At 42.2% G+C, this 12486-nt stretch overlaps 1 protein-coding gene across 2 annotated transcripts in view; it reads left to right on the top strand.

Moving 5' to 3' along the window:
• Positions 1-12486, top strand: part of Tshr (thyroid stimulating hormone receptor) — a 113229-nt gene that overhangs the window by 71087 nt on the left and 29656 nt on the right. For both annotated transcript variants that reach the window (XM_041658690.1, XM_041658692.1), the window contains exons 3-6: positions 1352-1426; positions 4897-4971; positions 7299-7373; positions 10258-10335. In XM_041658690.1, the coding sequence (XP_041514624.1) occupies positions 1352-1426; positions 4897-4971; positions 7299-7373; positions 10258-10335 (303 nt within the window). The remainder of the gene's footprint in view (positions 1-1351; positions 1427-4896; positions 4972-7298; positions 7374-10257; positions 10336-12486) is intronic.

Raw genomic sequence — 12486 nt, 5'->3', positions numbered from 1 at the left:
TTAGTTCCTTGGAAGTTTCACTTCTATCCTCATGCTCTTAAGCCCACTATTAAAATGCTTCTTATTCTCTTTAGTGTTCTTTTGTGACACTTTCTGATTTTGATATTTATTTATGTATTCACTGAGCATGTATTTAGTGAGTCTGCTTAATGCTAAGAACTATGAGGACACTCAATTCGGTGGTCAAAAGCAGACACAAACCTCCACATTAGGTGACTGACAGCTTAGTGGTATGACATAAATCATGTGTGACATAAATCAAATGCTGTCCAAATAATTAGGAAGATGCACTGTGGTTATCCATGAAAGATGAATTCATATTGCTGTAATGATGTATCATGATAATGGTAGCATCTTTGGGAAGCTGGTCAAAAACTCCTGAAGAAAATGACATTTGAGGCCTGCAGAGAAATGAAACATAAAGGATTGGGAAGTTGTAGACATACTGGGATTTGGGGGGAGAGGGAATGTGGTTAGAGACTACATATGGGCTTTGTGCATGGTCCATGATTTGGGAAGGCCCTAACAAAGAAGTTATTAAAACATTGTGTTTGAAATTCAGGTGTAGTGGCACATATTTATAAATCCCAGCATTCTCGAGGTGGAAATGCATGCATATCTGGGGACAACTGGCCAGTCAACCTAGTCTACTTGGGTGTCCCACGCTAATGAGAGACCTCGTCTGTAAAAACAGTGTGGATGGCATTCTGAGTTATGAGAGCCAAAGTTTCCTCAAGTCTACACACACACACACACACCACACACACACACACACACACACACACACACACAAATACACTTGTTTGCCTGTTTACACATGAACACATGCATATATGTACATAAAAATATTGTGCTTATATCACAGATACTTGCACATCCATGGTTACTGTAGCACTTTTCACACTACTGAAATTAGAAAACCAACCTTGGCACTCATCAATAGGAATGGGTAAGAAAATGTGGTTTGCAGACACAATGGAATTTATTTCAGCCATAAAGAATGGGGGGTTAAAGCAACTGAAGACCATGTTGTTAAGTGAATTCAGGCAGTCTCAGAAAGACACATATTGCAAGTGTCCTCTCATTTATGGGTCCTAGGCTTTATAGATACCTAGAGCCACATATATACAGATGGTAGGAAGGTGGAAGCAATTCTGTGCAGGGGGACACAAGGACTAATGAGGAAGGGGTGGAGCAAGAGAAGAGAGAGCAGTGGACTGTGGGGGATATGTTGACAGCACAGTCTATGCGTGCATTGCAATGGCCTGTGTAAGCCAACGTGATAAAATAAAATAGAGTGCTTGGAACCCATTGCTAACTTCCTGCTGTGTCTTATTTCTATAATGCTCAGCTATTTATCTATAGATGCAACTCTGCAGCGGCTGGAGCCACACTCTTTCTACAACCTGAGCAAAATGACTCACATGTAAGTACAACGAAAAGTACCCAGTAGAGCCAGACCACAGCCACCAGTACAAAAGGTCGTTTACATTCATTTATTTTATTTTTGCGGTGTCTGGTGTGTCACAATATGCAAGAGGAGGTCAGAAGACAACCCGCAGAAGTCAGTTCTTCCCTTTCACCAAGTGAGTTTTGGGGATAGAACTCAGGTCATTAGACTGGGTAGCAAGTGACCTTCCAGGCTGAGTCATTTCTCCAAATCCACAAAGAAAGTTCTTGAGAACTTGTCAGCATTAGACTTAAAGTAAAAGAACTGCTCCAGGGAATGATTAGGAAAAAAAAATAAAAGATGACCCAATCCAGCCATATACTCTGTACTGAAGAAAATGAACAGAGGCAGAGGGGGTAAATGTGGAGGGAAATAGAAATAGATTTGACTGCACAGGAAAAAAAAAACAGTGGAATTTAAATAAGGGTAACCTATGCTCTGCATGGTAGCCTGGCACTCTAAAAATAAACAAACTGGAACTGGATGAAGAAACTCAACCATCAATGAGAAAAGTTTGAGTACTTTGTGACATTTAAAATTTTTGTCAAAACATTAAAATTTGTCTTACTGGTGCAAACATAGAAGAAAAGAAAAGATTTAAAAAGATTTAAAAATCTAATATTGTTTGAATGCACAATTTTAGGCATCAAAAATAATTAGAATTACAGTATTGGGGGAGGGGTTGTAAATGCTTCTTAAGAAGTTTAAACTGCCCTTGCCCATTTTTGCCTTTGTTACATGAGTTACAAGAAAGTATCTTTCTAATGTTTTGGAAAATTCTAGGTCTGGATGCTAACAATACTCAATCCTCTTTCTTTCGATATAATAAACTATCTCCAAGGATTTCTTTAATGTGGTTTTGTTTTGTTTTTGATTTTTTTTTTAAAGGAGATTGTTGGAGGTTGGGAAGCTTTACATAGTTGTTATGGTTTGATTTGGTTTAGTTCAGGATTTTGAGACCAAGTCTCCTTCTGTAGCCCAAGCTAGCCTCAAACTTACAACAATCTTCCCACCTCACTCTCCTAAATGTTCAGATTATAGGTATAAAACACCATGCCTTGCTTTGAGGTAGACTGTTGACTGGGGTAGTTTTCTGTCCTGCCTGGTTTCTGTCCTCCCACCAGGTCCCACAGCCATTTAGCCCCAAAGAAATCACACAGAGGTCTATATCAATGATAAACTGATTGATCCATTAGTAGAGAAGGGGTGGCTGAAACAGGGTTTCACTATATAATCCTGGCTGGTCAAGAACTGTGTGCTACAGGCTGGTCTTGAATATGTGTTCCTCCCACATCGGCCTCCATGTGCTAGGATTATAGCCGCATACCACAACTGGGCCCTGGCTTTTTATTCATTTCAAATACATCAATTCACTCTTTCATCTAACTCATGTCAAACGGATCTCTTACTAAGAAGCTCATAGGCAACACACTGTGTTCTTTATCGTCTGTGAGTAAAGTGAATTACGATGACAATTACCAGTGACTGAAAGAGTAATGAGATTGGTCACCTACTATGAGTCCCATCTGTTAGCCACCCAGTGATATGTGTGGTAAAGATCTGGCAGTAACGCTTGTAACTGGATTCTCTTATTCAGCTAGACTCCAGTAATAACCACATTTGAAACTGTTACTAAGGCTAATTGCTTGACTAGAACACAAAATTCACACCCGTGGTTCAATTAATTTTTTGGAAACTTGGTTTCCAAACGTGGTTCAATAATTCACAGGTCTGTGGTTCAATAATTTTTTGGAAACTTGCAGAATTGATTATCATAACAATCCGGTTTTAGAACACACATTACTATCAATGACAAAAGCATCATTGTGGATATTTGTAGTTTATCTCAACCTTCTCTTTTCTGCCAGATCTCCCCCTCCCCTCTCCTCCCCTTCCCTCTCTTCTCTCCTCTCCTCTCCTCCTTTCCCCTCCCCTCTCCTCCCCTTCCCTCTCTTCTCTCCTCTCCTCTCCTCCTTTCTCCTCCCCTCTCCCCTCCTCTTCTCTCTTCCCCTCTCCTCTCTTTACCTTTCTTTCTCTCTCCTCCCCTAGCCTCCCCTCCCCCTCCTCTTACCTCCTCTCTTTTCCTCTCCTTTCCTCTCTCCCCCTCTCCTCTCTTCTCCCCTCCTCCCTTCCCCCCCCCCCCCCATCCCTTCCTTAGGGCTAGGGATCAAACCCGAGTCTCTATGGCTGCTAAGTACTTGCTATGTCTCAGATCCTGCTCTAAAATATTGCTACAACTTTGTCTTACATGGACCTTTCCTATTAATGGATGCATATAGTAAGTGGCCTTTTTGTGTTTTACTTCTTTCAGTTAGCTTGATGCCTGTGAGATGCGGCTCATCTCCTTTATAGCACAGATCTGTAGTTTGTTCCTTTTATTGCTGAATAGCCAGGCTTGCTGTAGACTCTTGACTCTGTCACCTCTGGCCACATAACTTTGGATAAGGTCCCTGGAGTCATAGTTTCCTCATCTATAAATCCAGACAATAATAGCACTTCCTCCTTCTACAGGCTCTCATGAGGTACTGGATGTATCCTACAGCCGAAAGCTTCCCACAAATAATTATCCTAGAACAAAGACGCTTAAGTATTACAATGATCAGATTCCAAGCTTTCCAAATAATAGCATGGATGACTGGACACAGTACTCTCGGTGGCCAAGCCTCAGGGGACATCTGCAGAACAAAAGACTACAGACCTCAGTGGGTTCTCACTGACTTTCCTTGTAAGCACAGAGAGTGCTATGAACCTCTTCTAGCCAATCTAGGTGTGCCAAATTTTTAATTTTACTAGTTACGGCCCAGGTTTAACAGTTGTTATGACACTTATGTTAACTATTCCTGATGAGTGAATGCATGAACCTAATTATATAAGTTACAAACTCATATGATATCACAACATATCACATATGCTGAGTCTTAAATTATTGGCATCACAAAATAAACCCAAGCAAGCTGCTTAGGCTTCCTCTGTCCCTTTCACCTGAAACTGCAGTCAACAGACTCTTGGCCCTTTCTGCAATGCTGTCATTTGACACTTCACTTACCCCTCTAGTGCTCATCATCATGGCAGCATCACTGGCTCCTGTCACTATAAAGACGCCTGTGCTCATCAGTTTGTCAAACCACTAGAGGAGTTTTCTTTTCTACCAAAATCTAGGGAAAAAAAGCAAGGAAAATAAGAAACACAAACAACAGACAAACAAAGCTTTGAAACTACAGTTAAGAGAAAGGTGGTCCATAAATTCAAACTGACTGAGACCAAGTCCATGAGGAAAATCATGTCCAGGGGAGGAGCTAGGAATCAGTGGCTAAGGACATAGAGTTTCTGTCTTGCCATATAAATGTATCCTCATCTTTTCATGAACTTTTGTTAAACTTGATTTATCTTTAGTAAAAACTGGAAGGGCTGTATTTTGCTGACAGCACTCTCGTTAACTCTTGCAGAGAAATCCGCAACACCAGAAGCTTAACTTACATAGACCCTGATGCTCTAACAGAGCTGCCCTTGCTCAAATTCCTGTAAGTATTGACTCCTTCCTTGTTGGTGTGTGTGTGTGTGTGTGTGTGTGTGTGTGTGTTTTAGAGTTCTGATGCTGTTGTCTATCAAGAATCTCCTTAAGATGATATTGTCTAACATCATTTTAATGGTGTATGGCAAAATCAGATCGTTTCTTATGACTTTTCACCTTTCCCATTGGGCAAAGTGCCACATGAAACAGCTCACGTTTAAAGCCTACCCCAAAAAGTCAGCATATAGTTCTGGGACCAAAGAGCTGCTCCCAGAGCGAAGAGGAAGGAGACAGTAAAATATATACATGGTCTTATCCTGATAGCCAACTTGTCAATAATGTTTAGAAACAACAATTTTATATTTATTAACAAAAACAATATCAGAAATTTCAAAAGGCAAAGTCTCAATACAGAAGTGATACACTTCTACTTGGCTTTGGCAATGACTTATGAGCTGGCCATAAACTCCACCAGAGCAGGGGGCATATTGGTTCTATTTCATCCTTGCTGCCTATCACACAGTAGGTAGTCCAGGGAAATGTCTTGAATGGATGTGAATATTTGACCCAAAGCCCTTTACACACCAGCTGGAGGAGCCTTCTTTCCTGTTTAAATACAATTTTTAAAATTAGAAAAGCAACAGTATAATGAGAATAAAAATCAATCTTCAACCCTGTGCCTTGAAATAATCACTATTAACATGTAGTTTATTTACATCCAGACTTTTAAAATAAAAGTATATCTCACCGACATTTTAAGGCTGGATAGAAGTTATTCAAGAACTGCAGAGACATTATGTCAGAAGGAGCCTTAACTGGATAGGGTACCATGATAAAGACAGAAGCATGAAGCCACATGGCCCACTTGGGAGAACTAGAAACAGCCCCATGTCCAAGGGGTGGGAGTGGGAAATTCCATGTCTAATGGTGTGTGCGATTCAAAGGCTTCTTGTAGGACAAGGCAGTCAATCCTTTTATGGACTTGCTTTCAACTCAGTGGATGGTCAATCAAGTAATTAAGGAGGAGATCAAAGAAGAAAAGGACTCATTTAGTGGGTTTAGAGAGTAGAGAGGTCAAGGTTCCAGTCTCATTAATCCAACATTTATGGTCTCCACTGGACTCTCTGGCCTTTTTGTCCTACTCTTTGTCATGAACCCCAATCATGGCTGAACTGCTGCTATGTTTCGTAGACACCCATGGAACATCACTTCTCTCCTTCTGGATCATCCCCTTTATTCCTTTTTGAGTTCTCTGGCTCCTGCTGCCTCTTCAGTCCAATGTCTTTCCCTTTAGAAGGAGTCAAGACTGAATGGCCTTTGAACATGTCTCAGGGAAACATGAGTTGTTTCACACTAGAAGAGCTAGGTCGGGTCAAAGTCTCCCCTGCTCTGTACCAAGCCTTTCCAAACGTACTTTGTTTCCACTTCTATGGTCTTGTAGCTGAGGAATTAAATCCTGGAGGCATTCGGAGCCTCAAACTTTTGTGTTCGTGTTCTGTTTCACACATCTTTTAACCTTGACATACTCTTTCCTTGATGGCATGAATTTTGGAAGGAGAAGCTATCGTCTTTCAGATTTTCCTTTTTTTCTGCAAGTGTTGGTTAAAGACTGCTGTATACCCACAGGGTTGTTACTACAAAAAAGGAATTCTTAGCAAAATAATAATGCAGTAGGATGCAGATTTGGGGGTTATGGAAGGGACAGGGCCTCTCTGCTTAGTTCTGGCTGTCCTGGAATTCACTATGTAGACCAGGCTGGCCTCAAATTTATAGGGATTTTTCTGCCTCTTGAGTGCTGGGATTAATGGCACAAACCGCCATGCCACAATGTAAATCTGACAACAGGAAAGCTGACTTGGAGCTGGATAGTCATGTGTTCTTCTTCCACTGGACTTTGACAGCCCATCCCCCAACATACACATAACATGCGTGTACACCACACAGACACATACAGACGCACACACAGAGAGAGACACACATACAAAGATACATGCCACTTGCGCAAGCACATATGTCTTCCAATTAAAACAGGGAAATATCCACTCCCCCACCTCCTCTCCTCTCCCTTGTCTCTTCCTCTATTTCTAGGCATCTCACTGGGCTCAAATAATCCACATTTAATTCTAAGCAGGCCATCGATATCACTACTATTGACCAAATTAAATTATGCTTTGAAGAAATATCATCTCATGTCAGGGTTGGCACTTGCCACAGTCATGAGGTATTGGGTGGAGGACTTGGGATTTACCTCCTAGTCTCATGATTTCGGCCATTACACTATACTTCTTAGGTATTGATTTTCTTACCTAAACTTTCATTTCTTCTTTTTTAATATAGTGGCATTTTCAACACTGGACTCAGAATATTCCCTGACCTGACCAAAATTTATTCCACGGATGTATTCTTTATACTGTAAGTAAGCTCAACATGCAGTATTTGGTAAGAATTGGGGTGCAGTCATAGGAAGTAGTAGAAGCCAGGAAAAGCAATGGACTCCAAGAGAAAGCAGTAAGCAGGGTAACTGTGCTGAAGGATGGAGCGAGGCACAAGTAAGGAACGGCCAGAGTTCACAAGCTGTGGGCCACTGCTGATTCACACAACATCAGCTTGTATAGGATGGTGGTGGTAGGAAGCTGGATTGGAACGGGTGTGGACTGGCTAGTTTCATGTCCACTTGACACAAGCTAACGTCATCTGAGAAAAGGGAACCTCCATTAAGAAAATGCCTCCATAAAGTCAGGTGGAATGTGGATGTGGGATGCCCCTCTGTAGGTATCTGTAGGCTGTGAATATGTTTTATTACCATTGATTAATAAAGAAGCTGCTTTGGCCTATGAAAGGCCAAAATAAAGCCAGGTTGGAAATCCAGAGATAGAGAGAGAGAAAGTAGGTGGAGCCAGGGAGATGCCACAAAGCTCCTAAAGGAGACAGATGCCGGAACACCAAGACCAATAGGCCACACCCTGTGGTAATACATAGATTAATAGAAATGGGTTAATTTAAGATGTAAGAGCTACCTAGAAATATGCCTAAGACATTAGCCTAACAGTGTTGTAATTAATATAGTTTCTGTGTGATTATTTGGGTCTGGGTGGCCAGGAGATGAATGAGCAGTCTCTGTTTACAGTAGGCAGGCCTGTAAAGCATTTTTAAATTAGTGATTGATGGGGAAGGGCCCAGCCCATTGTGGGCAGGGCCATCTCTGGGCTGTGGTCTTGGGTTCTATAAGAAAGCAGGCTGAACAAGCCAAGAGGACAGTAAGCAGTATTCCACCATGGTCTCAGCTCAGCTCCTGCCTCCAGGTTCCTGCCATGCTGGAGTTCCTGTCCTGACTTCTTTTGATGACGAACTGTGACATGGAAGCACAGACTGAATAAATCCTTTCCTCCCCAAGTTTCTTTGGTCATGGTGTTTCATGACAACACTAGTAACCAAGACAGGGTTCAAAAGAGAATTTTGGGAGAGAATTTTAGAGAGAGAAGAAAGCCAACTCTTCAGGTTTACTCTTGTTTTAATTTCATTTCTGTTGTCAAAAGACAACAGTGGTGAGGGGGCTGGAAAAATGGATCAGAGGTTGAGAGCTCACTCTTGTGGAGGACCCGGGTTCTGTTCTCAGCAGCCATGTGGCAGCTCACAACGGTTCGTAACTCCCTTTCCAGGGCATCCTACACTTTTTTCTGATCTCCATGGGCATGAAGCATACATACTGGGGAGGGAATGATTTAATTGGCTACAATTTCAAGTTACTGGCCATCATTTCAGGGAAGCCAAAGTAGGCAGTCAATCAGCTGGTCCCGTCACACCCATTGTCAAGAGCTAAGTGACAGCAAACATATCCATGATTCCTTGCAACTCCGTGGGCTTCCTCCACTCACATAAGATTCTGAGTTCAGCCCATGAAATGGTGCCAACCACATTCAGGGAGGGTCTACCCACTGCACTTAGGTAGAATAATTTCTAGCCTGTTTTATTTCATGTTTTACACTTATTTAATATGTATGTATCTTATGTGGAATGTGGAGGTTAGAAGACAACACGCAGGAGTTGGTTCTCAGAACCACACTTAGGTTGTCAACCTTTACCCACAGAGCTGTCTCAAGACTCCCCCACCCACATTTAATTTTTAAATGGGAAAAATGATCAAATGATTTCCGAGGGGAATGGCCAAATGGGGAAGGGGGCTACTGATAACAGTGATACTTCATTTTTCATATTTTCTGATAGCTTTTTCTATACTTGCTTCACTCAAAATATAAAGGGAAGTTTTGTTTCAATGAATAGTGAAACAAAGGACTAGAAAAATCCAAATGAGTATGTGATCTGATGTCACAGAGCAATCAGGGTATGCTTTTGATTGACTGATGTTTTTGTTTATATTTTTGTTTTCCAAAAGCAGTGGCATAGACCAGCTGTCTTACCTAATCATGCAAATGAAAAAGTATGTATGCAGGAAAATTGCAAAGGTTGAGTTTGCGCTGCAGTCAGCAAAGTATAGAATGATTCTCCTCTCTCTCTTTTCTCTTCTCTCTTCTCTTTCTTCTCTCTCTCTCCTCTCTCTTTTCTCTTCTCTCTTCTCTTTCTTCTCTCTCTCTCCTCTCTCTTCTCTCTCCTTTCTCTGTCTCTCTCTCTCTATCTCTCTCTGTCTCTCTCTCAGTTTTCCTTTGAGACCAAGTTTCTCTGTGTAGCACTGGCTGTCCTAGAACTCACTGTGTAGACCAGACTCGCCTCTAACTCAAAGATCTGCTTGCCTCTGCCTCCCAAGGACTGGGATTAAAGATGTGTGCCACCGCCTGGCATGCTGCACACTCTTAATTTTTTTCTAGGAAAAAAAATGAGCATGTTTCTTTGCTACAGCTAAACTCTGTTTAAACATAAGCAGCCCTCTAGGAACACCTGCCTGGCAGCATTTTGCAAATAGACTTTCTAATGATCCTCATGAAATCCATTGATCCTTTTCCTTTCCCCTTATCCCTATATTGACAGAGAAAATTCTAGTTGCTATGGACATTGTGATACAGATTCAGAAGTCTCTGAGCTCCATCTGCTCTGAGATAAGGAGTAAGGCAGAGACCTCAGCTCACACTGGAGCTTGTTTGCCTGATGCAGACTGGACTGCGAATGTGTATCCACCTAGAGCAGCTCTCGTTACCTCAAATGGCCACCAGCGCTTAGAAGCAGGTCAAAGAAACAGCAAAAGCTGAGCTATCTTCCGGCCAGTCCTTTGAAGTGCACACATGCACCAAGAACCCATTTCCAGCATTCTTCTCTCAATTGCTTTCATCGTTTTCTCTTGCAGGGAAATCACAGACAACCCTTACATGACTTCGGTCCCTGAAAATGCATTTCAGGGACTGTGCAACGAAACCTTGACCCTGTGAGTATTCCCGGTTTCACTCTTGCCGGCACCTGACTTTTATCTGAGGCTATTGCCGTGGTTTTTCTGGCCAAAACTGTGTCGGAGTTTTACAGAAGCATGCCACCTTATAATGTGTACTCTATCTGGAAGGGTTTCACACAGATGAGTGCTGCCTTGTGGTGTGATATTCGGCACACCTCAAACAGATTGCGGTAATGAGAACTGCGTATTCTCTGTGGCAGGGGTTGGTCATTTGTTCCAAGAAGGGCCAGGTAGGCTGTAGACATTGCCTCGGAGCAACTGCCACTGCAAAGCAAAGGCAGCCAAACACATCCATAAGTCAGGGGGCAAGTCTGCGTCCCATTTAAGTCCCTTTATAGAAACAGAATGTGGATAGGATTTGGCCTGTCGGCTTTATGGTACATCATCCCGTATCCAAATGGCCCCGTTCTATCCAGGAAGAAACACCATGGAGTAAATGTGACTTTCAGAGTCACTGACAAGCGAGTGGTGCCACGGGGGGCTTTTCATGTTCTGTAATTGCACTTTTGCTCGGAGATCACAAGCTATAACACAGCTCCTGTAACTGCTTGTTCAGTAGAAAACACAGTGCTATTGTTCAGAAGTCATGACCTGCTCTTTGGTTCTTCAAAAGTAGATGCTGAAGGATGGGGATTGTTGTTCTGTCCGTGTAGTGTTGGCCTGGCCTGAGTTGGTCAATTATCTTTCCAGATGATATTTCTTTAAAATAATATTGTTATAAAAGCCCTTTCTTGCGCACGCCTTTAATCCCAGCACTCGGGAGGCAGAGGCAGGCGGATCTCTCTGGGAGTTCGAGGCCAGCCTGGTCTAAAAGAGCTAGTTCCAGGACAGGAACCAAAAGCTACGGAGAAACCCTGTCTCGAAAATCCAAAAAAAAAAAAAAAAAAAAAAAAAGCCCTTTCTTCTGTTAAGGTCAATCAGATTCAAAACTTTAAATGTGCAAGGAAAATGCCCAACAGCAGAGTGGGCGCCTCTTCCCTTCTCTGCCATTTGCATTTCTCTGGACCTATTCCTCCATGAAGTTTTATTTAGTCTCTAACCATAACTCAAACCAAGAAAACTTTTTAGTGTGTATGTACACGTGTGTGTGCATGTGTGTGCATGTATGTGTGTGGTGTTTGTGCTTGTCCGTGTAGAAATATGCACATATGCATGCAGATATATGCATGGATTGTAGAGGCTTACAGATGGGCATTGCTTTTCCTCGATCCTTCTCCACTCATATTCTTGGGGCCAGGGTCTCTGGCTGACCCTGAAGCTCATCGATTTGGCTAGGCTGGCTGCCCAGTGAACTTGAAGCATCCACCCATGTACACCCCACCCCCAGGACAAGGGTTCCAGGCACATGTTACTATGCTTGATGTTTTAAGTAGGTTCTAGGAATCTAAATTCAAGTCTTGTGCTTGCGTGGCTGGCATTTTACTGGCTGACCCATCTCTCCTGCCCATCAAGAACAAATTTGGAGAAAATGAAAAAGTGCATATTTTTCCACATATTTGTAAGAGTTGCAGTTCAGGAGAAGAGGACTTATCCACCAACACCAACATTTTTTATTCTCTGGACCTGAGTCCCTGGAAAATGGATTGCAGTCCACACTTATAATCCTTTAGGAACTACAAGTAAACTCAGCTGTTTAAAAAATATCTGCAAACAACAACAAAACCATGAGATCATTCCCCAGTTTCTCACAGCTATCTAGAATGGATTCAAAATTTAGCGTTCTCCTTTAACATGGTCATCTTTTAGCATTCATCGTTATTAGATATAGTGACTGGGTCTCCCGAGCAACCTGTAATGAGACATTAGCATCGTATTTCTAGAGATTAAAAAACAAGATAGAGGAGGATGTGAGAGTCTCAGGATCACCCAGCTACTGAGTGGCAGAGCCAGGCCTGGTTGTAAACTTGGAGACTCCCCTGTAGTTATTGTCCTATCAAGTCCATATGTAGTAGATTAAATTATTGTTGAAATTCACCCCACCTGTCCTGAGGAATTCCTGGGGCCTGCTGCTTCATTGTGCCAATAACTACCAATAGCCATGAGTGCCACACAGCTTGGAGTCCCAAAGACTCGGTTCCCTTCTCCTGCAGAGGTGTGTTTTTGGTAGATGAGAAAATTTGAGGTCAA

This window comes from Microtus oregoni, unplaced genomic scaffold (assembly GCF_018167655.1).
Source record: "Microtus oregoni isolate MIOR12 unplaced genomic scaffold, Mior012 000009F_ref0000495, whole genome shotgun sequence".
Lineage (NCBI taxonomy): Eukaryota > Metazoa > Chordata > Mammalia > Rodentia > Cricetidae > Microtus > Microtus oregoni.
This window is presented reverse-complemented; position numbering and strand designations above follow the sequence as displayed.